The 25,812-nt window shown below is 37.3% G+C and overlaps 1 protein-coding gene across 2 annotated transcripts; it reads left to right on the top strand.

Annotated features, from left to right (window-relative positions):
* The first annotated feature begins 17,961 nt into the window (after positions 1-17,961).
* amigo1 (adhesion molecule with Ig-like domain 1) lies at positions 17,962-25,597 on the top strand. Of its 2 annotated transcripts, none has more exons than XM_082189086.1 (2): positions 17,962-18,173; positions 20,087-25,597. In XM_082189086.1, the coding sequence occupies exon 2, from the start codon at positions 20,161-20,163 to the stop codon at positions 21,673-21,675; it is 1,515 nt and encodes a 504-aa protein (XP_082045212.1). In that variant the 5' UTR covers positions 17,962-18,173; positions 20,087-20,160; the 3' UTR covers positions 21,676-25,597. The 2 variants fall into 2 exon arrangements, with proteins under 2 accessions (XP_082045212.1, XP_082045211.1); XM_082189085.1 differs by having other exon boundaries at positions 20,067-25,597.
* The last annotated feature ends 215 nt before the right edge of the window (positions 25,598-25,812 follow it).

Genomic DNA, 25,812 nt, shown 5'->3' with positions numbered 1-25,812 from the left:
AGCAAAGCCATGAGTTTGTGTAAGAAAACTATTCATATTTAAAACTTTTTAAAGTAAAGTAACTAGCTTCTGGCCAAATTTTTTTACTCAACTTATGTGAGTAATGCGACGCAAGTAGACTGCGTATGTACCAGATCTGATCTTTTAGATCTGGTGCTTGATTTTAGTGTTCTTTTTATTTATTTATTTTTTTATTGACTCTGCACCTTCAATAAAAAACATTTTTCTATTATTCTTAAAGAATTTTTAATAAAACATGTTGTGAGCTTATTGGCAACAGGGGTGTGCTTAAAAGATGCGTATACCCATTAAGCACAGCCAGACTTTTTATATTTAATGATGTACATCTTAAGTGAAATGCTTTTGTCATTTAAAATAAAATGAAATATTATTGTGTGAGAGAGTAATATTTTATTTTAAACTTCTTGTACTGAAACCAATATCTTGTGCACTAAAAATGTCGAGTTGTAGAGTTTGGCGAGTTTACCCTATACCCCTTGGTGCTCTTCGCAATCGCATGGCAATCTAAAAATTTATTTCAGTGAAATGAATGTAGGCTACTATACTTTTAGTTCAATAATGTTTAATATTTAATATTTTGTATTTTCAGGGGATTTTATGGTACTAATTTAAATTTTATTTATGCAGTAGTTATAATCCATTTATTCACTTTTTGAGCTTAGGAAATTGAGGAAAAATTTAATTTCCAACTTAAACTGTCGGTAGCTGCTCGCATCTCGGCCTGCCTGACAGACATTTCTTGCTGGATGTAAACCTTGCAAAGAAACTTCATCCAGGACAGCCAGGAACCTTGGAGTTGTGATTGATGATCATTTGAACTTCACATTCCTGCAGATTTGAATTATACAACATTAGGAAGATCAGGCCCTTCCTATCAGAGCATGGTACACAACTCCTTGTCCAAGCTCTTCTACCCAGACTGGACTATTGTAATGCACTCTTGGCAGGCCTTCCAGCATGCACTTTTAGACCTCTGCAACTGATCCAGAATGCTGCACCAAGAGTGGTCTTTAACAAGCCGAAGGGAGCACACGTCACACCTCTCCTCCAAAAATTCCACAGGTTACCAATTGCTGCGTGTATCAAATTCAAGGCACTGATGTTTGCCTACAGAAAAAACACTGGCTCTGCACCCCTATACCTAAACTCATTACTTCAGATCTACGTGTCATCCAGAAACTTGCATTCTGCAAGTGAACGGTGCCTTGTGGTTCCATCCCAAAGAGGCACAAAATCACTTTCACGGATCTTTACCCTGACTGTTCCAAGCTGGTGGAAAGACCTGCCCATCTCTACCCGAGTCTTTAGCCATTTTCAAGAAACTGCTGAAAACGCATATTGAAAACGGCAACACTTGACCCATTAGGCTAATACTAACACTTAGCTATTATTAAATATCTAATAATAAAAAATAAAAAAAACTTGCTACATGTACTGTGCTGGACTAACTGGGACTGGTCACGGCACTTGCATATTGTTGTCCTGTTGTTGGTTTGATTGCTTCTATTGCTCTCCTCATTTGTAAGTCGCTTAGGATAAAAGCATCTGCTAAATGATTAAATTAAAAACATCTTAAATGCATGATACAAATTGTTTAGCTCACCATCTGAAATAAGTGAGGTTAATGGCAGTATTTTTGAATCATTGCGAGATGTTAGTTCTTTATGACCCTGAGCGTTTGTATGTGTGTAATCATAAGTACCCTGACAATTGTCATGGCCACAATTACAGACTTCAACTTTTTTCCAAAGTGATGGCCAAGGGTGATCAAATGGTGAGAGATTTTGTGTTTGTTCTGACAGTCAGCCAACCATTTGATCACCCTGGACATTCTAGATGAAATCACGACAGTGAGTTTGAGTTGACATTGCTATTCGTTTAAGACTGCAGGATATGGTTAGGGACTTGTTTTTGATGATTGCCTCTTTGGGCCTCGGTAGCGATGAAGAGAGCAGCTCTTCTCTTGTTCTGACCTACTTACAGTTTCTTGAGAGCAGGAAAGTGTACCGCATTTCATCATACACACGCAATCACACAGCAGCACAAGCCTAGCCCCTGCTGGTCGGATGGACTTTTCACACATCACCTCTCATCAATCCAGCATGCACTCAAATACATCATCTTTCTTAAAAGGAACATCATGCACCTTTTTTCACCCCCTTTGGAGGAGACATGCTGACTCCACTAGGTGAGATAAGACAAATCAAACTACCAGGTTCTTTACATAAGTAAATTAGGCAATACTTTTTATCTAAAAATAATTCAATTTAATTTTCAAAGAATTAGTTATTTCATGTAAAATACATTCAAAAATGAAAAGAAGGGATTTCAGTAAGGTTTGACAGAGGCCAAATATCTCTTAACAAAACATTTTTAGCATTATATATAATGCCACTAATAAGTGTTAAAAGGGCACATTTTCTGCCTGCATGGGAGTCGGTATAATTATTTTAATTGGTTTTTATAGAGCAGGCAGTGCATCCATTGGCAACAGCTAAAGCCCAGGGGAGCCTGTGTGAAGTCCACAGGATTGCACTCACTGCATTAATGCCTGAACAACACAGAGAAACTGTAGGCTAATTATAGAAAACCAGGAAAAGACAAGCCCTGGGGTCTGAATTCCTGTTACAGAGATAATAACAATTATAAATAATAAATAGATAACCCGTCTTAATCACTGAATTACTCCTGCTTTGCATGCACAACATGGAAAGGGTTAGGGGAATGTGTTTGGACCTAGCTGTCTAAAATAACACACTTCATATGCACTTACGGTCTTGTGTACTTACAATGGTTTCTGCGAGTACATGTCCGTTTGTCAACAAGACCATAGAATGTCCCATTTTTGTTTTAGGTTTCAGCAACTGAATTGTAGGTTATCTGTATTTGGTTTACATAAATTGTTATAACTATTATTTACATATTCCTTTACACATTTAGGCTATACAGTCTGAAGTCTGTACAATGCCGACTTAGTTCACTGAATCATTTAGCTGGGTCACCTGCATTTAAGAAAGCAAGCATTTTGAATGCATTCTATTATAACCTATGGTCTTTCAAACCAGACTGGACAAAATTTTAGACAATATGGAGACTTTAGCAAGTACAATGCTGACCATATGTCCACTGGAAATGGCATCATAGTGATTATGAAGTAGGGTATCAGCAAACAAAACTCCATGATCCTCCTCATGATAGCTGCACAGAGACTACAGCTGCATCAAACCACATTCACCATCATCTACAAGTTCAAGTAAACCAAAGACACGGATCAACAGGATTTCTATGACTAGTCAAGGAGTGGAACTGGCTAACAGTGGAAGACAAATGATAGAGAAGAGCGGAGTTAAGAGGAAAACTGTAACAACTGGATCAACAAGTATGTCAAACCTAATGAATGAGAAGATGCACTCAGAGAGAGCTAGATGAAGAGGCCAGTGAAAACCGCATGACCAAAGAGCAAATTAACAAACATCTTGAAATGCAGAGACACCTTAAGTAGATAAAGCTAAAGAGCATCTCATTCAGTTCCCTCTCAAAGAATCAGATTCTCAGAGCATTATGATTACCTGCAGCACTTCACACCTCACAAGTGAGTCCCTCATAAGTGACTCCATACGTCGTGTCTAAACACAAGAAGGTCATTGAGCGATTCTCAATATCATATTTTATGAGCCCATGTCAAGCTCTGCATCATTCTACTTTGCATTACCTTAAGGAAAACGTCTGGCAAATTCAGTCTGGCATTCTTTTGACATATTGCTAACTTGACTTTGCTGTGTGGGGATTGTGGACTTTATTTCTTTAATTGCCATATATGTGGCTGAATACCAATGCCTGCTCTGCTTATGAGGGTCTCACTAGCAAATAAGCTCACCTAGATGAGCAAACAAAGAGGCGTTTGCAGTTTTGAAGGCTCAGCTCAGAGAATGTCAGATTCCATTGCTAATACTAATTGTGCTGTTTTTTGTTTAGTTTTTTTGTTCCCAGCTAAAGTGATCACTTACTGGAGGATGATGTTAAGGAACTGACTTTTTAACAGTTGAATGGATGCACAGTATTTTACAAAACTATTAAGGACAGAAAAAGAAATTGAGGTTGCAATAAAAGATAAACAGAATCTTCTACTCATTGTAGTACTGATGCTCATTTTAGCAATGTAGCAGGAATTATTTATACGCTAGTTGTTCATGTAATGTTATGAATATATATATATATATATGGGATGTTAATTTACACAAATTCTGATGGATCGTCATTTAAATTAACAATCAATTCATCAATTAATTGAAAAATGATTCGATGTGAATGATCATTTAATTCAATTACTTATTTAATATTCGAACAAAACGACAAATACAACATGTCACCCACGCCGCAACCACCAACTCCCGGCATCTGAGCCACTGAGGACACAGTGGATGAATTTAGTTTATGAAGGAAATGTGCTGAAGAAATTAGGTAAACTCTAATATGATTTATGACTTATATGATTTTATTATTTTGGGAAGTCGTGGCCTAATGGTTAGAAAGTCAGACTGGTAACCCGAAGGTTGCAGGTTTGATTCTCAATACTGGAAGGAAATGACTAAGGTGCCCTTGAGCAAGCCCCCTAACCCCCAATCGCTCCTCCGGCGCCATAGCAAAATGGCTGCCCACTACTCCGGATGTGTGTCCATGGTTTGCTGTTTATGTGGGTGTTCACTACTCCTAATGTGTGTGCGCCCTAAATTAGATGGAACTAATCAAAAACAAGATATTCCAGTGGCCTAAATTTGAGCATTGCAGAAATAAAAAAGCTCATCTTACATTATGACTGTAATGGAGAGAAAATGAGCAGTAATATCATTAGCCATTGTGTTTATAGTGGCTGTTTCTCAATGCTTTCAGTCCATTACCAAAGCCCTGTAAGATGAGTACGATGGGAAATGTTTGCTGAGCCTTTTGGAGAGTGATGGCAGACAAGCAGAGCAACAGAGTCTGTTTTATACTGTGATTATTCCTCAAACTGGACTGCTTCCTCTTTAACCCCTACCTGAGGGTATGATCAGGTTACCACCAGAATGACTGAGTTTAGTCTAGTGCTACACAGTGGACGGTTCTCACAGACTGCTTGTCTTGGATGACTGTGCACTTCTCTAGCTGCCTGTACTACTCAAATTTTCTCTAGGGGGCGCCCATGTTTACGGCATGCTGAGGGTTGTGGATATTTATGCACCCTAGCCAACACAGGAAAACTGAAGAACCATAATCCAAATTATATAGATGAATCTGAAAAAAAGCATATCTATAACTAAAACACATATTCTTAAAATGACGTATTATTCCAATATTACGATTTGTAAGACAATCTGTGTTGTAAACAAATGTATTTGATTTAAAATATCAATCAAAAGGTTGCTCTGGTTACTAATAAAAAAAGCCTAGACAGAGACAAGATACTTTAGACTGAAACACTCAAAGAAACTTCATTAGTTATGTGAGCAATATGTATTGTTTCAGTAAAAAGCAGTAAATGTGTCTTTGTGTTTTGTATGGGTGAAATGTCCTTGGTTCAGTTATGGGATCCCAAGTGATTTAACTGTGCACTGCAGCATGGTATGACCCCTTCCAGAATACCGCAAGGTGTTTCATCCTGTTAGTCTAGGCTTCCTTTGACTAATGAGCTGTTTAGGAGAACAGGCCCATTCTCAAGATGCCATTGATGCCTGAAAATATCAAGATTTTTCAGGTCGTAACCACCTCAGAACATTGAAGGCCTAAATAAGTCCTATACAGCCTTGTAAAGTGCCGAACAGTTATTTATAAGTGCAGTACTGTGTCCTACAAAAAAAAAAAAAATTCTATATGAATATATTTTTAAATGTAATTTGTTCCTTTGATGACAGCCATTACTCCAGTCTTCAGTGTCACATGATCTTTCAGAATTCATTCAGTTTTTAAAAAACAAATCTGATTATTATAAAGGTTGAACCGTTGTGCTGCTTTAATATTGTTGTGGAAACTGTAATATTTTCATCAATTGAATGTGTCCTTGCTAAATAAAAGTATTAATTTATTTCAAAAGAAAAAAAATCGTACTCAAATTTAAAACGGTGTATAAGGACTATAAGACAATCTTACTTTTATTTGAACCATGTGGAAAGACTGATATCAAAAACATTATTTTAAAAAAGGTGGAAAATGTCACTATGCATTTCTCAGAAAATGCATAAAACATAATTTAATGCATAATTTAATTTATTTTATTAGCTATTTAGCAAAGTGAAATTGTCAACTCAAATTTGTCAGATCTATCAACTTATGGAACAGCTGCTCAATTTCCCTCCAAGGATCAATAATTATAAATGAAAACCAAAGGTTGAAATTCAACACCACACGAAAAATCAAGAGTTTGAGACTACAGAAGAGGATTCTAGTATGCAGGAGGGAGGTTATTATCATGCGCTGAACTCAATGAATTGTCGGCTTGACTCCATGCTTGTTGAACAGAGCCTTCAACACAAAGACTCAAGGCTATTGGCAGTCTTTGACAGGCTAGCTACATTTCATTACCTGAATCATGAGGTTATCCTAAGGTTATTGTGAGCTATTGTGTAGTAAACATTATCGATTCACCTTGTAGGCAGATTTTTTTAAATACTTAAACACATTTAAGATTGATTTATTTTTAGTGTCTTATTATTCAAAAGGATTTATACAGCCATTGTATGCGACTAAATTGTACTCCAGCAAGTAAAAATGTATGTAGCATTTACAAAAAGAAAACTGTTCCACTTACTCTAATGGTGCAAATTATACAAATGTATCCTTTAAAAAGAAACATTCAAAACCATAAAATAGACAGCATTCACAAAAGAAATCAGATGTGAAGCATTACATGCTCCCCTGCTTTCCAGGATAATCAGGAAAAGCATTTCATAGAAAGAGCTGATTTCACATTCATGAAAGCATGACAAGCTAACTTTTGACCCTTGGTCATTCACTCTGCACAAATCCACACACGCGCGGATTAAAACACACATGAACGCGCACACACACACACCTTAATCACAATGCTTAATCTCATTCCTCAGAGTGAGTCCATATGTGCACCTGTGTGTTTCTGTGAGAAAAGAGCAGGATGGAGGTTTTCACTTTAGATAGCCTAGGCTAGATGTTGGCTGCTTATAAACATTATGACAGCAAGCATGTTGACCAGCTTTTTTCTCTGAGAACAAACAGCCAGTCACATACAATTCCCTGATCTAAGATTGATTTCTTTATATTGCCCACGGGTAGTCTATCTTAATTATTAAAAAACCTATAGGCTACTTATAATTAAGGACAAAACAGAAGCTACAATTATTGGGAAAAACTGCTTCGAACAATCCTGTCATTTACTCACCCTGACGTTGCCTCAAATATGTGACTTCCAAAAAACAGATAAAAGTAGTAGTCCATGTGATTCTCGTGTGCATTTTTCCAAATCTTCTGACGTCGTAAGATACATTTATGTGAAAAACAGGCCGAAATTTAAGTCGTTACTAAAAATTTAGGCTTTCCAAAATTCGAATCTTACGCGCTAGTACTTTCTTTGTTTACATTTAGCGCAGCAATTTAAACGGACAGTATGGAATCTTTCGCCACTAGGGGTCGCTAACCTATTTACAATAACAAAGGCGTAGTTTGATGACGCAACATTTGCTAAGAATTATGGATCTTGTCGTCAACGTCAAGCCGACCGATCTAATAATGTTTATGGATGACTGAATACATCGATGCTTTTATCATGACTGTGATATGAAGCAGTTCGGGATTGCTAAGAGACAGGTATCAGCTCCACACGCGACGCGAGTCCCGCGGATATAAAAGGAATATGGACATTTCATTCTACGGAACTACACGCAGAATTACTACTCACAGGTCAGTTTATTAGACAAATTAAACTTGTGAGGTAACGCAGCGCTGTTTCACTTGGTCTAACATTACACTAGCACACTAAACTGCATTTGAATGTGTTGAAATGTATGTGTTAGTTTGTCTGTATGAGACTAGCAGTAAGCAAGATCAACATTAGAATAACATACAGATCATATTCTAACATGTTATCATTGTTGAACTATATAACATTGATTAGTTTTATGTAAATGTGCTCACCTGTTTAATAAAGTAACGTTACATGTAGGAGCGGTCGAAGTCTCGGACGTGGAGCTCTCGTTTATATACTGTCTATGGGAGCTCTAGTCTAGGCATCTCGAAAACACTGCGCTGATATTGATTCTCGTTTTAGTTCTCCTTTTGTATCCAAAGTCTGCTTGCCATGGTCCATAATGTTTGAACGAAACAACAACAGCGTGCAAATAGACATTGCGAACTACAAAGTTGTCCGCGTCAGACGCTTTGGTTATCAGAGGGCTCTGGTTCATAGCTCTGGTTGCTATGACAATACGAGCGGAAACCAGGCACAACGCGGATATGACGCCATTGACGGCGACAAAACGGAAATAAAGAAACGAGACGTTTCTCGAATTAAATTACAAATTTCTCCTGGTTTGAAAGTTGTTGGAAACAGTCAGGATAATGTAAGTACACAACTAAAAAAAATTAGTGATTTTTGCTATTTTTAAAGCAAAAAAATATACATAGGCTATTGTGCCTTTAAGTGGGACACCATAAGGAAATCTCGTTGGTTCCCAGTTCCCACCCTTATTTTCACAGAATTTTTTTTTTTTTTATAACATGATAGATTTGAATGTGTGAAAAGGAACAACCACTAGTTGGACTATTGATATGATAATTGTAAATTGTGTGATCATTTAGTAGGCTAATATTATAATACGCTAGGCCAACTATATAGCCTACTATGATTCAAAATACTAAAGGGTAAATTAATTTTAAAAGTGTAGAACTACTTTTTATTTGTCAGCACATACAATAGGCCTAACCCACTGCAGTTATTTATTGATTATTTAAAGTAGCACTAAGTATATTGTGTTCAAAATATTTAAACGGTTAGTTCTTTATCTATCTGTGTAGCTATATTATTGTGTGTGCCTATGGTTTACAGCTCTATATCCGAGAGATTATCAAGAATATATAGGAAGCAAACATTCATGGAACCGATATTCTAAGAGACCTCCACAATAAAGGAAGACACTAAATCTTATCTGTCTCTAAGAATCTGCTTCTGTATTAGTTGGCTGTATAGCACAGAATGACAAAGATTAATGTGGGGGAAAGGATGTCACTAAAGCCCTTAAATCTCACCACAAGGCTGTGTAGCGGAGCACAAGATTACTACAGCTGAGTAAGAGCTTTACTTAACAGCATGAAACAAATCAGTGTAATATAACTGAGTGGGACTGACAGGAAGAATCATTCTTCATTTCTTAACATTCTCTATGAAGATAAACAAAGAGAACTTGTTCAAGCTGCTGTTCTCCTGTTACAAGCAGCAAATTCAATGGAGTGCAACAACATACTATATTATTATACATTCATCACAATTTTTTATTTATTTTTTTTTTAGCTAAAATTATTTATTTGACAAAAATCCCCCCCAAAAAATCTCAATGTGTAGATCACAGCATTTAATGTGCCTTTTTCACGAGTGTACACATACATAGGGAACTGTTCCCAGAGTACAGGAGAGTGAAAGAGAGATTTCACTTATTATGAGTATAATACAATGCTTAAGCGCATGAAATCTTCCCAAATCTGCAGCTCCTGCTGAATGATTATGTGGAGGTATTGCAACAGAATAAATACATTACAGCATGCACAGTCTGTGTTCAGATTACATAAGCTCATATTTGCCAGGGCCTTCAGGGACACATTCCCATCACACGGAGCTCGATCCGAAGGGACTCTTAAATTAAGATCTCTCTGCTTTTAGATCAATTTTAGAGGTACAATCATCCGTTTGCCCTTCAACCCAATGGAGACTTTTCAGGACAGCTTTACTTTATAACCAAATAAACTTTATCTTTAAAGAGTCATTTTATCTTACATAAACTAAGAATTATATTGATAATTATTATATTATATTATATTATATTATATTATATTATATTATATTATATTATATTATATTATATTATATTATATTATATTATATTATTTAAACAAAATATCTGTTCAATGAGTATGGAACACAGAAAAAATGGGCTGTCAAAATTAGACATAAATTAGGGGCTTTACAGAACAACATTTTAAAAACCTGTGAGTCTGTCACTCACTGTTTTAATTTGTGTCAAATTAAATACAGCATCTCAGGTCTATTGATGGTAAATTTCATTGTTGAGTTTCTCGTAACAGTGCCACATGTTCGTGCATCTTCACAATGGGCTCCATTAATCCTGCAATTAGTGGGATAATTATCTTGTAAATCCACAGGAATCTTAGCCATCAGTCAGAATACTTGGCGGCTTATTGCGCAATAATCAATAACGTGTTGGCTGTGATCCTCAGTCATCACAAACTTGCAGACAGCTGAATGTCATGCTTGAGAGTGATGCATGCTGGGAAGGTACAGAAATATAGGGGACTCATTCTCCCCATATATGCTGCACACATTAGCATATAGTCAGAGTAACACAATTCTACTCTTCCTCATGGCATTAGTGGACACAGCGATTGCATAATCAAACTAGTCATTATGTGAGGGGGTGGAGTCTACAGTCACGGATAACAGCAGGAGAGAATCATCTGGGCCGGTTCTTAAGAACATGCAACTTTTGGCAGACAACCATCTGCTATTGTCAGCGAGAGAAAGATCAGAATGAAAATTAAAATGTGGACAGATAGACAGGGATATACAGGTTATTGGGAGGTTAAAAATTATTTAACAAATGCTATCTGAACCACCTAATTCCACCAAATTGCCTATTTTCTATTCTATTCTTTTCTTTATATGCCCTGAGGCTGCATAGGATTGACTTGTACAATCTGGCCAATATCTTGTTCCAGATGTAAGGAAAACTCTCATTATATGGATGCTGTGGTTTAAAGGAACACACATTTATGTTTTATTTCGAACACTGCCATAAGAAGCAAAGGATCTTTCAGGGTAAACAAAACACATGCAGACACGCACCGACTCAAATGACACGGCATGATTCTTCAATGATTCTGTTGCCTTTGAGACACTCCCTGTTTCATGTTCCCTGGGCGCATTTGCTGCAGTGACTTCCCACCTATTTTTCATTATTCAAGCTTAGTTATAAATAAATAAAGACCGCAGTCCACGAAAAACACAGGCAAGAAACAGGACATTTGATCCTGCACTGAATGAAACAGGACACAGTGTCAGTCTGTTTGAACGGTTAAATAAGACACCTTCTGCCCTCACAGGGGTCATTTAAACACAGGTGAGCTGCTTATGTGCAGATGCATCTGCATATTACTAAACAACATTTATATAGAACCTTAAAGGGTTCTGTCAGGTGTTTCATACAGGCCTACAGATTTTATATAACCTTCTTCCCATCAGGGGATCATTTCATGGATTTAGTTTTAATTACTTTTTATGACTTAAACAGCTCGTACACATACTTTATCACTATAGATTATTTTTTAAATAATCAGTTAAACATTAAAGTATTATGCAATCATTTAAGACATTTCTTTTGTCATTGACATTTCTCTCAGAGTCAATAACAGCAGGGTTCTATATAGAACCCCAAATTAAAATCTAAGAGCGTATGAAAGCTGCAGACGGCATCTGAGGATAGATGGCTGGGTTATTACATTAGCCTGATTGAATGCTGCTGTACTGGAGAGAAAGGATGTGGTTTTTTTGGCCTGAAATGGCTCGTAAATCTTCTGTCATGACCAAATGTATTTCCTGTAACATCTCACTTATCTCAGGCCAGGAGAAAATTCTGCTTTCCATAATCAAAATATTTGATTTGGTAAGCCTTGCAGCCGCAGTCAAATTACTGGACCAATCAGAAGAAACAGAGGGAAAGGTAGGGAAAGCATTGAAAGTGTGTTTATACTGTCTGCATGTGTGTCGGTAGCATGTCAGATGAAGGATGATGTATTTTTTCGTAGGCCAAAACCCAGAATCCATGTTAGAATTTTATGACTTCCGATTCCACCCTCCTGCAGTCAATGGGTTTTTTGAATGGGTTTTTGGTTAAATGTCGAACTGAACAGATCTACTCACTAGTCCGCACTTACAGCCTCATCGTGTTTATAATCACGCAAACTAGGCTATATTCTAACTCAAACTTTCAGGGAAAACATTTTTAAAGAAAAAACCGAAAGAGTTCTCAGAAGCTTAATGGTGACGTTTAAGTCATGCGACAGTGGAGAAGTTTGTTTACAGCCTACTTTTTATTTCTTGTATTTTGGCTTAAAAATGTATGAATTAAACTTGTGTTCATTTGTGAAGAGTGTCATGATGAACACGTGTAAGAATCATAAACTTGTGTTGGTCACAGAGCTTATTTTCTGCAATGATCCAAAAGCCAGAGGAAAAAATCCTAAACGTCTCCTTACCAGAATTCCAATGCTACACTGTCTGCCATCTTTCAGTGCTATAATTTACCCTTAAACACTGAAAACAAAAGCTTTGGCTCAGAAATATACACTTCATGCTGACCTAGAGAGCGTTAGCCTGAGACTCATTAAGGGAAATGTTTATTTTCACATATGCTTGCAGTGCAACCACTGACTGAAGAAGAGATGAGTGGGAGAGTGAACTATGTCTAGCAGTGTGCCTCTCAGTAAAAATCTTTTGGCAGTGTGTCTTTGAAGCAGCATACTCAGTCTCTTACCACCAGTGATAACAGCTAGGTCCAAAAACCAGGTGCAAAATCTCTCCAGCTGCTTGAACAAATCTTAGTTATTAGCTGAGGATGGGAGAGCTCTGTTCATCCAGAAAACTGCGTTAGCACTTGGAATATAATATTGTGGATGCATGGGTCTCACTCAGTTTGACAAAATTCATCTTGGCACAAACTCAGACTTTTGAAGTTTGCCATCAATAAGCAGTGAACTTTGAAGAAGACGAAGAGAAAGTGCTATATGCATATAAAATGCACATGAGCCATTAAGCATTTGCTGCTCCTTGGGTTCTTAAGTGCACTTTGAACTAATATGAAGCCACAGATTTAAGAGATCTTGAGTAAGACAGGCTCTAAACGAATACCTCTTAGAGGAGCTGGCAAAGCCACAAGCATATAAGAGTGCAAATCCATTAATCCACTAAAGAAAGACAAAATCCCTGCAGTTATATACTGAAGTAATAAGATAATTCTGAATCATTTAGCTGCTTTTTGACTGAGCTATCTCCCTGGAAGCTGGAAGAAAATACTGCCATCATGAATAAAACACCTGCTCCTCTATTGTTACCTTTGTCAGTTTTACGTCTAATTATGTTATAAATAACCAGCATTTGTCTGGTGAATTTAAGAGTTATGTGTTATTCACATTGCCTTGACTGTTGTTACTCAGCCTTGACTGTTGTTGAAAAGCATCAAGCTCATTTAACAAAAATATATATTCGCTCCTAAAGAAATATCAAAGATTTATCTAATAACTGATATTTCTTTATACTGCAAATGATTTTCCATAAAATAGCCTACTTAATAATATCAATAATTAATAAATAAATAAATCCTGAAAACAAGATAAATTTAATTGAGAAGAAAAATTGTTTAAGATAATACTTTATTTTCAGAGAATACTACCGTTCAAAAGTTTGGGGTCAGTAAGATTTTTTATTTTATTTTTAAGAAAGTAATACTTTTATTCAGCAAAGCAAAACGCATTAAATTGATCAAAAGTGACTTTAATTTTAGAAAAGACATCGCTTTCAATTAAGCTGTTCTTTTGAGCTTTCTATTCATCAAAATCCTGTTTTTTTTAAATCATAATTTCCACAAAAATACAAAGTAGCACAGGTGTTGTCCACATTGATAATAATCAGAAATGAGCACCAAATCAGATGATTGCTGAAGGATCATGTGACAATGAAGACTGAAGTAATGACTTTTTGTTAACCCTCTTTTTGGTGTAACATGTTTTTAGCTTTTAGAATGCTTAAAACAAGAAAACATTGCAAATATAGGGAGAAAAAAAAGTGATACCATTATTTATTTCAAAGTTTTGTGAATGTTTAGATATTTTACTGAAGGTAAGACAAAAATACTCATTCATTAAACAGTGAAAAGGCTTTTTGCAGTGCTCTTAGATGTGAACTTATCCTATTGATCTCTTTTACTGACCCTTTCACTCAAGTTTGACTGTTTCTATACAACGACTGATATCAAATGCACCTGCCGGCGCGGCGACCAAAGTATGTGTTTACCATCTGCATGTGTTGACCAGGTGGGGCACAGACATTGACTACAGCTCTGTTTACCATTGTGGAGACAACACAGGGATCAATTTGTCTACTAGCAAGCATTTCAAGCTATTGTTAGAGGGATGAGTAATTGTTGGAGAACGAGAACCAAAAAAAGGAAAGGCAATCTCTCTCAGGTCAATATATTTCAATGCTAATTTATAATTAATCTGTGAGCATTCTTTATTGTGAATTGCAATGTCAAGGGCAATTTGCTTTCTGCCTCTTTCTCACTGTATCTGTTGTCTTCCTCCCTGGTAAACCCCAGCTAAGCAGACATCCCAACAACAATAAGAGGGTGGGCAACCCAACTGCCACGGCTCATGTAAAACCACAACAGTTGCCAGGCAACAGTTGCCTCCACAGCAGGAGCAGAAGTCCAATTGAACATTAATGATTCTGAGCACAAACACACTGGACTGCTGACTTCTGCTAGATATTTTACTATGGTTAATTACGCAAGAAAGTGACTGCAAAAACACACTACACAGAATTCTTCAGTTCATCTGGGCTAATGATGAGGCTAATGAAGGCTCAATCTCAGGCCCAATCTGGAGCCCATGGATCCTTGCGAATCTGTGCAGTGTCACCTTCAGATTTCAAGTCGTTTAATTCTAGCATGAGCGGCTCCTGTCTGTCCATGTCCATGTATGGTTTTTGTTTGGCATCCAATTTATCTTGTTGGTTGTTCACACTTCAGCAGTGATAATAATTTAAGATGTATCCTGCTGGCAGTTTTCCCTTGCACTCAACCCTGGTCTGGTAACAGCTAACAGACACAATTTTTTTTCTTTTTCTTTTTGGTCTATCATAGTCTTGGGTTCATGAAACATATTAAATCTAAAATTATATTTTCCCATGTTTCTTCATTTTATTTAGGTTATTAAAACAACAGAAAATGAAAAAATAAATAAAAATGAAGTAAAAAAACCTGTCATTCCAAACCTGTATGACTTTCCTCTGTGGAACACAAAAGAAGAATGTTTCAAATGTTTTTGTCCATATAATGAAAGTAAATGGGGTCCAAACCAACATGATTATGCTTCTAATTAAAGGATTGTAGAGTATATATTGATTGATGAGATGTAAAAGTAGGCCAAATTATACATAAATTATGCATCAGATGAACAGACCACAAAAGGAGATATTTTGAAAATGTCTTTTTTATCCATATAATGAAAGTCAATGATTGGTCCCCAGTGACTTTCATCGTATGGGGAAAAAAACACTAAGACACTTTCAAAATATCTCCTTTTCAGTTCTGTTCACCTAATGCATGTATAATTTGGCTTGATCTAACAACTCTTTTTAGTTATAATCACTCTACAATCCTTTAATGAGAAGCATACACTATGTCTTAATAAATCTTTGTGCATTTGGGAAGGTTTAAATAATGGATTCATCCTTTAGTGCTGCAACATCTCCAGCCCACCTGCTGTGATCACCTTTGTTCTCCGGCACTGAGATTTATGGAACGGTTCACAAGCTCCCACTGGAGAGAGAAACTAAGAGAGAAAAGTGCGACAGAAAAAGAGCCTGATGCTGTTTTGCAGGTCTTCGGTGTCAATGGTTAGTGCAAGAACATGAATTTTGCAAACACACTCTCATCCAACTGGACACAATAACCCTCCAACCAGAGTCATGCTATTCCGACATAAACTAATACAGAACATGTCAGCAGAGAAGAAGCAGAAGCAGAGCAATCTCAGTATCGCTAGAGTTAAAATATCAGAATCAGATATCAGTAAGAGCTAAAATGTGTCTAGCGGCTCTATTCTGGGAAGTTGTGGAATTATGTATGGCATTTTTAGTTAGCATGATGCGTTCAGAGACTTTTACTCATAGGAAGTTGTTTTGAGAGGAATTCTGTTAAAGACAAAAGGAAAAAGGCAATTAATTAAAGACCGGACTAATGCAATTACGTATGCGAGAGTGCAATTACAAACCTGCAGGAGCATCAGTGTCAGCTTGTCGTCTACTCTCCTGGGTTTTCATGGAAGAGAATTACATTTACTCCCTTGCGTAAGAGATTATTGCTTGATGTTTGTATGACACATTTATTTTGATATTTATCTTTTAATGGCTCTAATATTGATATTATAATAAAATTTTAGCTTACATAAAATATAAAAGTAATAAAGGAAATACATAGCCTAAACTGTAGCATTAGGTCTGGCAGGTAACGTTAGTCAAGCTTGCATTAGCAGACTCAGCTCAACTAATCCACGTCTACCTATAGGAATACATCACAGCAACCCAATATATAAGGTCCATTCAGGATTATCAGCAGCTTTATCATGTTGCTCAGGAGCAAGTTACTCTCCTCCATCCCCAGCTCCTCCTTTCGTCCAGTCAGGACTTGGCCTATACCTCTTCAAATCAGAGTAATTTCTTCAATTAGTCTCTTCAATTAGTCAGTTTTTATCAGCTTAGATTGATTTCTAAGATAAAACCCCTTCTCAGTTATAAAGACTTGGAGATTGTTATTCATGCTTTTATTACTTCCAGACTGGACTACTGCAATTCTCTTTATGCAGGGATCCCCCAGCGTCAACTATGTCGTCTGCAGTTGGTACAAAATGCCGCAGCAAGATTTCTGACTGGCACTAAAAAAAGGGACCACATTACTCCAGTACTATCTTATCTTCACTGGCTGCCGGTTCAGTACAGGATTGAATATAAGATTTTATTAATGGTTTTTAAAGCATTGCACAACAGGTCCCCAAAATACATTGTGGATCTTTTAGACTCTTACACAACAGGCAGGACACTAAGATCCACGAACCAATCTTTGCTGGCGGTCCCCTTTTCTAAAAAGAAGTCAAAGGGTGACCGAGCTTTTTCAGTTGTGGCTCCTAAGTTGTGGAACAGCCTCCCCCTTCATGTCCGGTTAGCTCAATCAATAGAAATATTTAAGTCGCAGCTAAAAACTTACCTTTTTAATTTAGCCTTTAGTTAAGGGTGGTGTACACTGTAGGTATACACTTTTATTTAGTTTTATTTCTTCATACACACTGATCTCATTATGCTGGTGGGTGAGGGAGATGTTTAAGAGTGTGAAATATGCCTTCATCCGCTAGGCTTGATATGTTCTGTTTTTATATATGTATGTCTTTTTACTGTAACTGTGAAGCACTTTGGGCAACAACGTTGCGGGTAAACGTGCTATATAAATAAATAAAAGTTGAAGTTGAAGTTGAATTATGTTAAATTAATGTTAAATGAATATGTTCATTCAATTAATGTCATTAAGAACATTAATGATATCATTAATGACAATAAATAAATAAATAAATAAACAAATAGGCCTAGTTTGCAGCTTTCTCTTTGACTAATCGAAAAACATTTGACTTATTTTATGTAGGCCTATTTTATTTATTTTTTTCGCCCGTTACGATTTTGACTGGGAATTATATTTTCCTTTTTTTTAATTAAAGAAATCATTTAATTATTTTAATTAAATAGCCTACATGTGCTCACAAATGTTACAATTAAATGTAGCCTACACAAAACGAGAACGCGCCGCCACCAGCCAGTGAGCCTGTAAGATGGACCTCGGATGCTTCGCCAATGCGGACACAGACTCCGTTGTGTGTGTGTGTGTGTGTGTGTGTGTGTGTGTGTGTCAGGTCTGCTCATGCGCCCATGAGGAGATGCTGCTGCTGCTGCTGCTGATGATGATGATCAGAGGTGTGTGCGCTGCGGCGGGCTTATTTACACCCGTTCAGGCACACTGCATCAAAGAAAAACTCTGGTGCTCCATAGGAAATGGACTTTCTAAAGGGATTCATGTGTCTCTGCGGTGATACATCTCGAGGTTAGTACTGAGCTATGGCGTTAAGTGAGTCTATTTCTTTACGTAATCTTATTCCTGCCCATGTTATTCTCTATCGGTGAGTCTGCCAAAATGTTCGCTCTTGCGCCCAAGCTGGAAACGTTTTATTTTCAGTCTCTCTTAAGACTACACGTCTACACCTCTTCCTAGACGTTTCCGTTGTTTATTTCTTTAAATGGGAAAGACGTGTCACACTGCTGTGATGTGAAACGGGTGAAAAGAGACAATGTTTTTCTTTGAAATTACATTTTTAGGCACAAATGCAGGTAGGCAGGTATGCTAATATATTTATGCAGTTTTTTGTTTTTGTTTTGTAGGCTACTGTGTATTTTATTTTATTTTTTCTTTCTTTTTATCCCATTAAAATCACGGGTTTTACTGTGTGCATACGGTGGTAAATGGTGCAATGCTACACCATGTTGAGTCCGGAGAGGCCATAAAACAGAATTTTAACATTTACAACGAGTTTTGCCTTTTAGCGTTTGTCAAATTAGCCTTTTTATTGGCATGACAAAATACAAATTTGAACAAATAAATAAACGAATTGCTGTTTAGATTCCGCCATGTGCGCCTATACTCTTATTTGAATGAATAGATCAGAGCTTGTTTGTAAACCTATGCGCATGCATTAGGTTGAGCGCGCGCTTGTCCTGACAATACTGTTCACATTCATTCATTTTACCTTAACCCGTTCGGCCCCGAATTATGTTCCAAGGTACACAAAACAAGACCCTGCTTTTTATATCTATTTACAAACCTTGTTGGAAAATCCTAGTTGTTGTTCATTATAGGGCAAGCTAGCTCCTTGACAAGCTACCATGTAACAAGCAAGTTTTACTACCTTATGACCAGATGGTAGCTGGTTTGTTGCTGATCCAAGACTCTATGCCAGCTTGGAGCAGTTAATGATGAGCTTTTACCAGATAACATGTTCTAAAAGCCCAGTTACCAACATTAACGCAGCCATAGAGCCCAAAAAAAAAAAAAAAGGAAGAAGAAGAAAAAAGATAATGATCACACATGCTTTGATAGTTACATTTAATGGACATGTTGGATATGGTACTGAAAGATTCAGGGATCAGGTAAAAGCCTATTCTAAAATATCGTAAAATAAAATTAATTTTCTATTGAAATTAAATAGGCCTATATTAAATACATTGACATTCAAAACGATATAAAATTCGATTTTATATAAATAAAACTTATATATGTTGTATCTATAATAAAGTTGATTTTAAATTTCTTTAAAAAAAAAAAAAAAATCTTAATAACTACCACAGAAACAAACAATAAATGTCACTAACATGGCCAAGCATGTTACATGGATGGTTCATTTGGATGGTCCTCTCAAACCTGCACCTTTTGGGAGACCAGCTCACAGTGCCACACCACCCACATCTTTGGCATGTTTCCAGAGAGACATACAAGTCAAATGTTAGTGCATACACTGTGTAATTCAGTAGCTTACGTCTGTTGCTTTTTATTTATCTTTTTTACAGGCAATGTTTTTGAATACAAAATATCCATTTGATAACTTTTCAGCCATGATCTGCAGATAATCTGAATACATTTTGGTTAAGATTAGACATATAAACATTCATGTCAGTATACCTTATTTTTTAAACGAGACCCAATGGGATTTCACAATGAACATCAAATGAAAGAAATCAGAGTAAATTATTTAAAGTCTTATATAAGTTCATAAATGAGATAAGCACTTAATAACAATTTAAAAATTCTTTGATCTGATTTCTAAATGACGAAAAGAAAAGAAAATACTAAATTGAAATGGGCACTGGATCTGAACAGGTTAACATTTTGAGGCAATTCTGTTTTTAAAAAAGTAAACATTCTTGTTTCTTTTTTGTCTTCTAGCTCTAAATTTGCCTTATCAGTCCCACAGGCTGTTCTTCCAAACAGTGTGGAAAGGATTTAAACAGCCGCATTACTGAAGAGGATTTTATGACTTATGCAACATCTACATTTTAACTGCGTGTCAGAAATGCCCCCTTCTATTAAGTGGTGCATCAGGCGGGCTGTCTGCTTGTCCTTTATTCTTGCACTGATCCCCAGGACCAGAGGATCGACGCTGAATTGTCACAAAATGTGCATTTGCGCCAGTAACATTGTCAGTTGCTCCAAGATGAACCTGACGATGATTCCATCCGACCTGCCAAGCTACACAGCCGTGCTTGACATTAGTTTTAATGAGATAACTGGACTGCGCGCACAATGGACCAAGCACAAACTCCCCGAACTCCACAACCTCTTGCTCAGCCACAACGGTTTGTCGTTCCTCTCTTCGGAGGCGTTCGTATTCGTAAAGCAACTGCGCTACTTGGATCTGTCGTCAAATAATCTGCGACAGCTAGACGAGTTCATTTTCGAGCCACTGATACATCTGGAGGTTCTGCTGCTCTACAACAATCACATCTCGCAGATCGACCGCACGGCCTTCTTGGGCCTCAGCAGCCTGCAGAAACTCTACCTGAGCCAGAACCTGGTGTCCCGCTTCCCCCTGGAGCTCGTCAAGGACAAGAACCGACTGGACAAGCTGAGCCTGTTGGACTTGTCTTCCAATCGGATCAAAGTTCTCCCCATTCATGACCTCCAGGTGCTGCCGGCCTGGCTCAAGAACGGGCTGTACTTCCACAACAACTCCCTCATCTGCGACTGCGAGCTGTACAGTTTGATGGCTCACTGGTATATCCGAAGACTCAATTCTGCACTGGACTTCAAGGACGACCACACCTGTGTTTATCCCGGCCCGGATAAACGGGTGCTGCGTTTGTTCGATCTCAACACTCATATGAACTGCAGCACGTTTAAAGAAACCGACGAAGAAGCTTATTTGGAGCAGACGCTCATCCTTGGCTGTGACACCCGGCATCGGGACATGTTAAAGACCTGGATGCTACCTGGAAATGTAGTGTTATCTCCTGGCAATAACCACAGCGCTGTGGTTCTCCCAGACGGCAGCCTAGAGATAAAATCAATACGACCTGAGGACTCAGGTGTGTACACTTGCTTCGCCGTGAGTGAATACCTCAACGAAACGCTCTACGTGGTGGTCAAAGTCTACAACTTCACCCTCAGTGGAAACGGTGACAGCCTCAACACTGCTTACACCACTTTGGTGGGCTGCTTGGCTAGCGTGGTCCTGGTTCTTATCTATCTGTACCTGACGCCCTGTCGCTGCTTCTGCTGTCCCGACCAGGGCAAATCGAAGAACAATCCTGAAGACAGTATCCACTCCTCCATGCTCAGCGTCACCCCCACGCATGACGATATGGCAAACAAAGCAGAGCTCAACAGGCATGTGGCCTTCATAGACCCAAAGGACCTACAGGGACAGAACGGAAAAGTGAATCCTAATGGAGAGGAAGAGGTAGATGAGGAGGCCATGCAAGGAAAAGGAAAGCGGAAGAAATCGGTGGCAGACTCAATTAGTTCCGTCTTTTCTGATACTCCCATTGTAGTCTGAGGGAGGATGTGTATTTTTGGCTGGAGACAGTTCATTGTTGTGACTTTCTCGGACAAAGAGACTGAAGTACACTTTGCCATCCTCAGTGTTTGGCTGTTTCTGCAAAACCTTTCCAGCATTTTAATCTGTAGCACTTAAGTATATACTGTGAAAAGGTCTTGCCATATTAGCGGAATCTAAACTTGGAGTGTTTAGATGTTTCTGTGAGTTTAGGCCGACTAAGTGTGACTAGAGATAGTCTTGGTAAACATCACATGCAATCTGCAATTTCCCAATGATCAAGCTAGGAAGCTAGATTAAGAAACATTACAACATTAAGACATCCACTATATAATCACGTCATAAGCATGAGCTTTGCAGACTGCTAATGTCAAGAAGAATATAGCATAGAATGAAGCCCTTGTAGCTAATCATATTTACCACCTTTTATAACTGACTGACCTTTCCACTTTATGTAAGCCATACACAGTTGGTCATTGCAGGGGGAAAGCAATACACTATTGCATTTGATAGTATAGTCACAAGAAAAAGATGGAAAAGTATCTGTTTCTATGGAACATTGTTAGTGTTTTTTGAATGAAAGAGTTGAACTGTGAACTGACTGAATCAGTTCCCTATACAGGAAACACCCATATAATACTTACATAATTAGCTAACTAATTACTGATATATTGCTTTGGAAAAATAAAATCCTTGTCAAACTGGATTAGCTGGTTGAATCTAGACTCTTTCCATCCAATTTCATAAAAAAAAATTTATATATAATTAACAGAATTTTTTATCTTTACATTTAAGTTTTTGATTCCAATAACAAAATTGTAAGAACTATCAAACTATATGTAAATACAGTACCAATATTATTTAATTTTGGCTAACTCTCGCATAAAAATGCAGAATCTCGCATGACACCCAGAGAGTGACATATAATGCTAATGCAATCTTTTAATAGAATGGCGTGTCCCATCTGCTTGCATTCTCATCTCTAAAGCTATAATGATTTGAGCCTGGATTCATCAGCCAAACAGTTTCGGACACTCAGACCTCTTCTCACTCTGCGTTTATTTGCACTTGTGGTTAGTGCTGAGTCATCCATTGTCAGAATGGACGTCATTTTTTTTTTGAACCCTTGAAGCACCGATGTAATATTCATCACATAAAAGCCAAATGCTGAGGGATTTTTTCATTATTATTTTTTTTATCTCGAACCATTTGAATACGTTTTCTGAATGAATTAAAATCAAGGGTGAACTCAGGTCAAAACGTGGTGATTAGTCAATCCCGCTCATGTTCTGGTATTCTAAATTATTACTTCAGGCATACAGCAGTGATCTCTCAAAGACCAATATTATATTTGCATAAACAATGCCATAGGAATCTAAATGAGAATGCTATGAATCATAATGTAATGCATAAAGCTTGTCTGCTGTGCTCAAGAAAGATGTGTCTAGATCCATTCCATATGCATTTCGATTACAACATTATTGTCCTGATGGACTTGAAAGCCATGATAAGGCTGTTCCAGAACACTGGGATGTAGGCAGTGATGTCATAGAGGAAGTTAGAGAAACATACGTGGATTTAGAACGTCCAGCACACCTAGAACCCTTAATTCTGGGAATTCCGCTTCCATTCTTCTGTTCCTGGAAAGAAATCAGACACATCTCACGTGTTAACCATAACCACTTTATAACATTGTTTGGTTGGGTTCAGCAGGAGCAATCTTAGTTTCCTCCGACCTCTTTCCCTAGTAACATCGTAATTACATCCTGTTTTGCGAGCGAGGGAGTGGGTGAAGCTATTAAATGTTTGATAGGTGGATGAACTCACAAACAGTATTATCTCAGGGAGAGGGAATGACAGATAATAGCAGCTATGGCAGACTGCAGTCATGGGCAGTTACGGTCTCTTACACGTCTCTCCAGCTGCAATCCAAAATTAGTGTTGAGGGGAGGGAAAGGCCTTACCATCACAAGCTCTGTGGGAGGAGGCCTGAGATCTCTGCGGTGCGCTTGTGAAGAGACAGAAAAGCCAAGTGCTCCCGCTAAAACCACATCCAGCAGCTTTTCGCCCCCTGTCTTGTGTGTGTTCTTCTGAAGTGTGTCCTTGGCTATTTCGCTTCGAGCAGAGTTCTTGTGAAAGACCACTGTTCATTACTCAGCATTTGACAGTACATCTGTGCTTTTTGTATGGGTACACAGTGTTTGTTTTTACAGTGTTTATGATTGTGTCATTTTAGGTAGCTTTTTCTCCCCCCTTGAGGTTCCAAAGAGACTGAATTCCTTGTTCTTCTGTGTATTGTTGTTCATATACAGTTGTCTAGATTCCACTTGTGACTATAGGATATTGGTAAAACCTATTTTAATGACACTGACTGTAAAGTTTTTTTTTCTGTCATGTATTTTGAAATTTGATCATCTATTTGTCTAATATATGTTATTTAGGCACATAAATTGAGATTTTTTTTAGTGTCAGTAAATTAAATCTCAATGTATCGAGGACCAAAACTTTACATTCATTGTTGCATTAATTGTTTAAATTTCTAAAGTCAACGTGAATTGCAGTTCGCAACCCATTTTACTTTTGTAATCAGATGTATTTCCAAGTGAAACGTGATATTCAACAAGAAAAAAACTATTTAGGGTGGGAAACTGATTGGATTGTGAAAAGTGGCCGTTTATAAAAGAGAATGGAGCCAGACTGAATGCAATTTTTCTGAAAAAAATTGCCTGAATAGCTCTTTGGCTATTGGTTAAGATTATCCATTAGCCAATATTTCACAGTGACAGGTTCAGAGGAAGTTCAAGTTTGAGCAAAGAGTTTTTTCCTTAAATAACCAACAGATCATGCAAAATTAAACAAGAAATGTGCATTAAAGGTATAGCGGAGGATGTTTTACTTCCTGGTGGGTAACCTATACTATTGGTCCTCCTAATTGTCAATCATTCTGGTGAATCAATCAAACTTTTCAAAAAGTGGAGAGGGCGGGTCTTATCTAAAATTTGGAAAGATCCTCCGCTATACCTTTAAGAAAGTAATTTTGATTTCATGTTGACTTGTAGCCTCTCAGAATGTCAAGATGGATAATATTAGAATTAATTGTGCTAATGCTGACTCTCAAAACTGTGCAAAATTAGCTTTAGTACAACTGTTCACACCAAGAACGATAACTATAGTTTTAAAAAATTGTTCTAATTCTTTGAGAATACTGGAATCAAGATCACGACAATAACGATAACGACACAGTGGAATGATATCGTTGGAATCAATTTCAGATTTAGTTTTCTCTCGATTTGATAAGCGATAAAAACATTGACAGCCAATCAGAAGGGGTGGGGGGGGGGGTTATCGTTCTTGGTGTAAACGGGCCTTAAACTTGGTACTCTTAGTACTAGAGACTAGATCAAGTCCCTTCTGTCCTATGCTAACATATAGAATCTTAAAATTCTAAATGAACAGAATTCAAAACTAGTAACTAGATCAATGGCATTTGATACTACTTAGTTTTGTGAAAGTAAGCTATAGTTGAGTACATAAAAATAGAGGTAAACGAACACAAATCTACCAGAATCACAGTAATGCAGACATATCTGAACCAATTCTTAGTAAGCAAGCATCCTGATATACTTAGATTTTGCTAAAAAAAAAACATCCTAAATGGTTTGAGATCTAAAGTCTCAGCCATCATTACTAGTCTCTGAGAGCGAGAACAGAAACGTTGTCAGGTCCAGTATTAGAGCTAGAGGCATTGTTGTGTAAAAGCTTATTTAGTCTGAATGTCAAAAACGAGACTGATGAGTGCCGGGTGGTGTGTATTCCTGAAAACTCAAAACTGATTCTGGATCAGCAGTCCACATAGACATATACCTGTGAGAAGTATTATTTATCAATAATATAAAAGTGAATAAAAATGAAATTGACTGTTTTTGCTTGTTTTTATGCTTTCCGTTTAAGCAGACATACAGAAACATGTTAGTTTACTGTACATTTAGCCAACACTTTTTATCAAATGCATTTTGTAGTTGCAGGAACATTTAGCTTACACAATATCCACATTATATGCAGAATCTTTGAACTAAGAACTTTGACAAGGAATCAGCTAAATGTATACATAAGGACATGTATCATTGATATGGTTAC

The sequence above is a fragment of the Leuciscus leuciscus genome (assembly GCF_965113295.1).
Source record: "Leuciscus leuciscus genome assembly, chromosome: 13".
In the NCBI taxonomy this organism is placed as follows: Eukaryota; Metazoa; Chordata; class Actinopteri; order Cypriniformes; family Leuciscidae; genus Leuciscus; species Leuciscus leuciscus.
This window is presented reverse-complemented; position numbering and strand designations above follow the sequence as displayed.

Excerpts from the sequence above, each read along its gene's own strand:
- amigo1 (XM_082189086.1), top strand. The coding sequence starts at position 20,161 with ATGCAACATCTACATTTTAACTGCGTGTCAGAAATGCCCCCTTCTATT.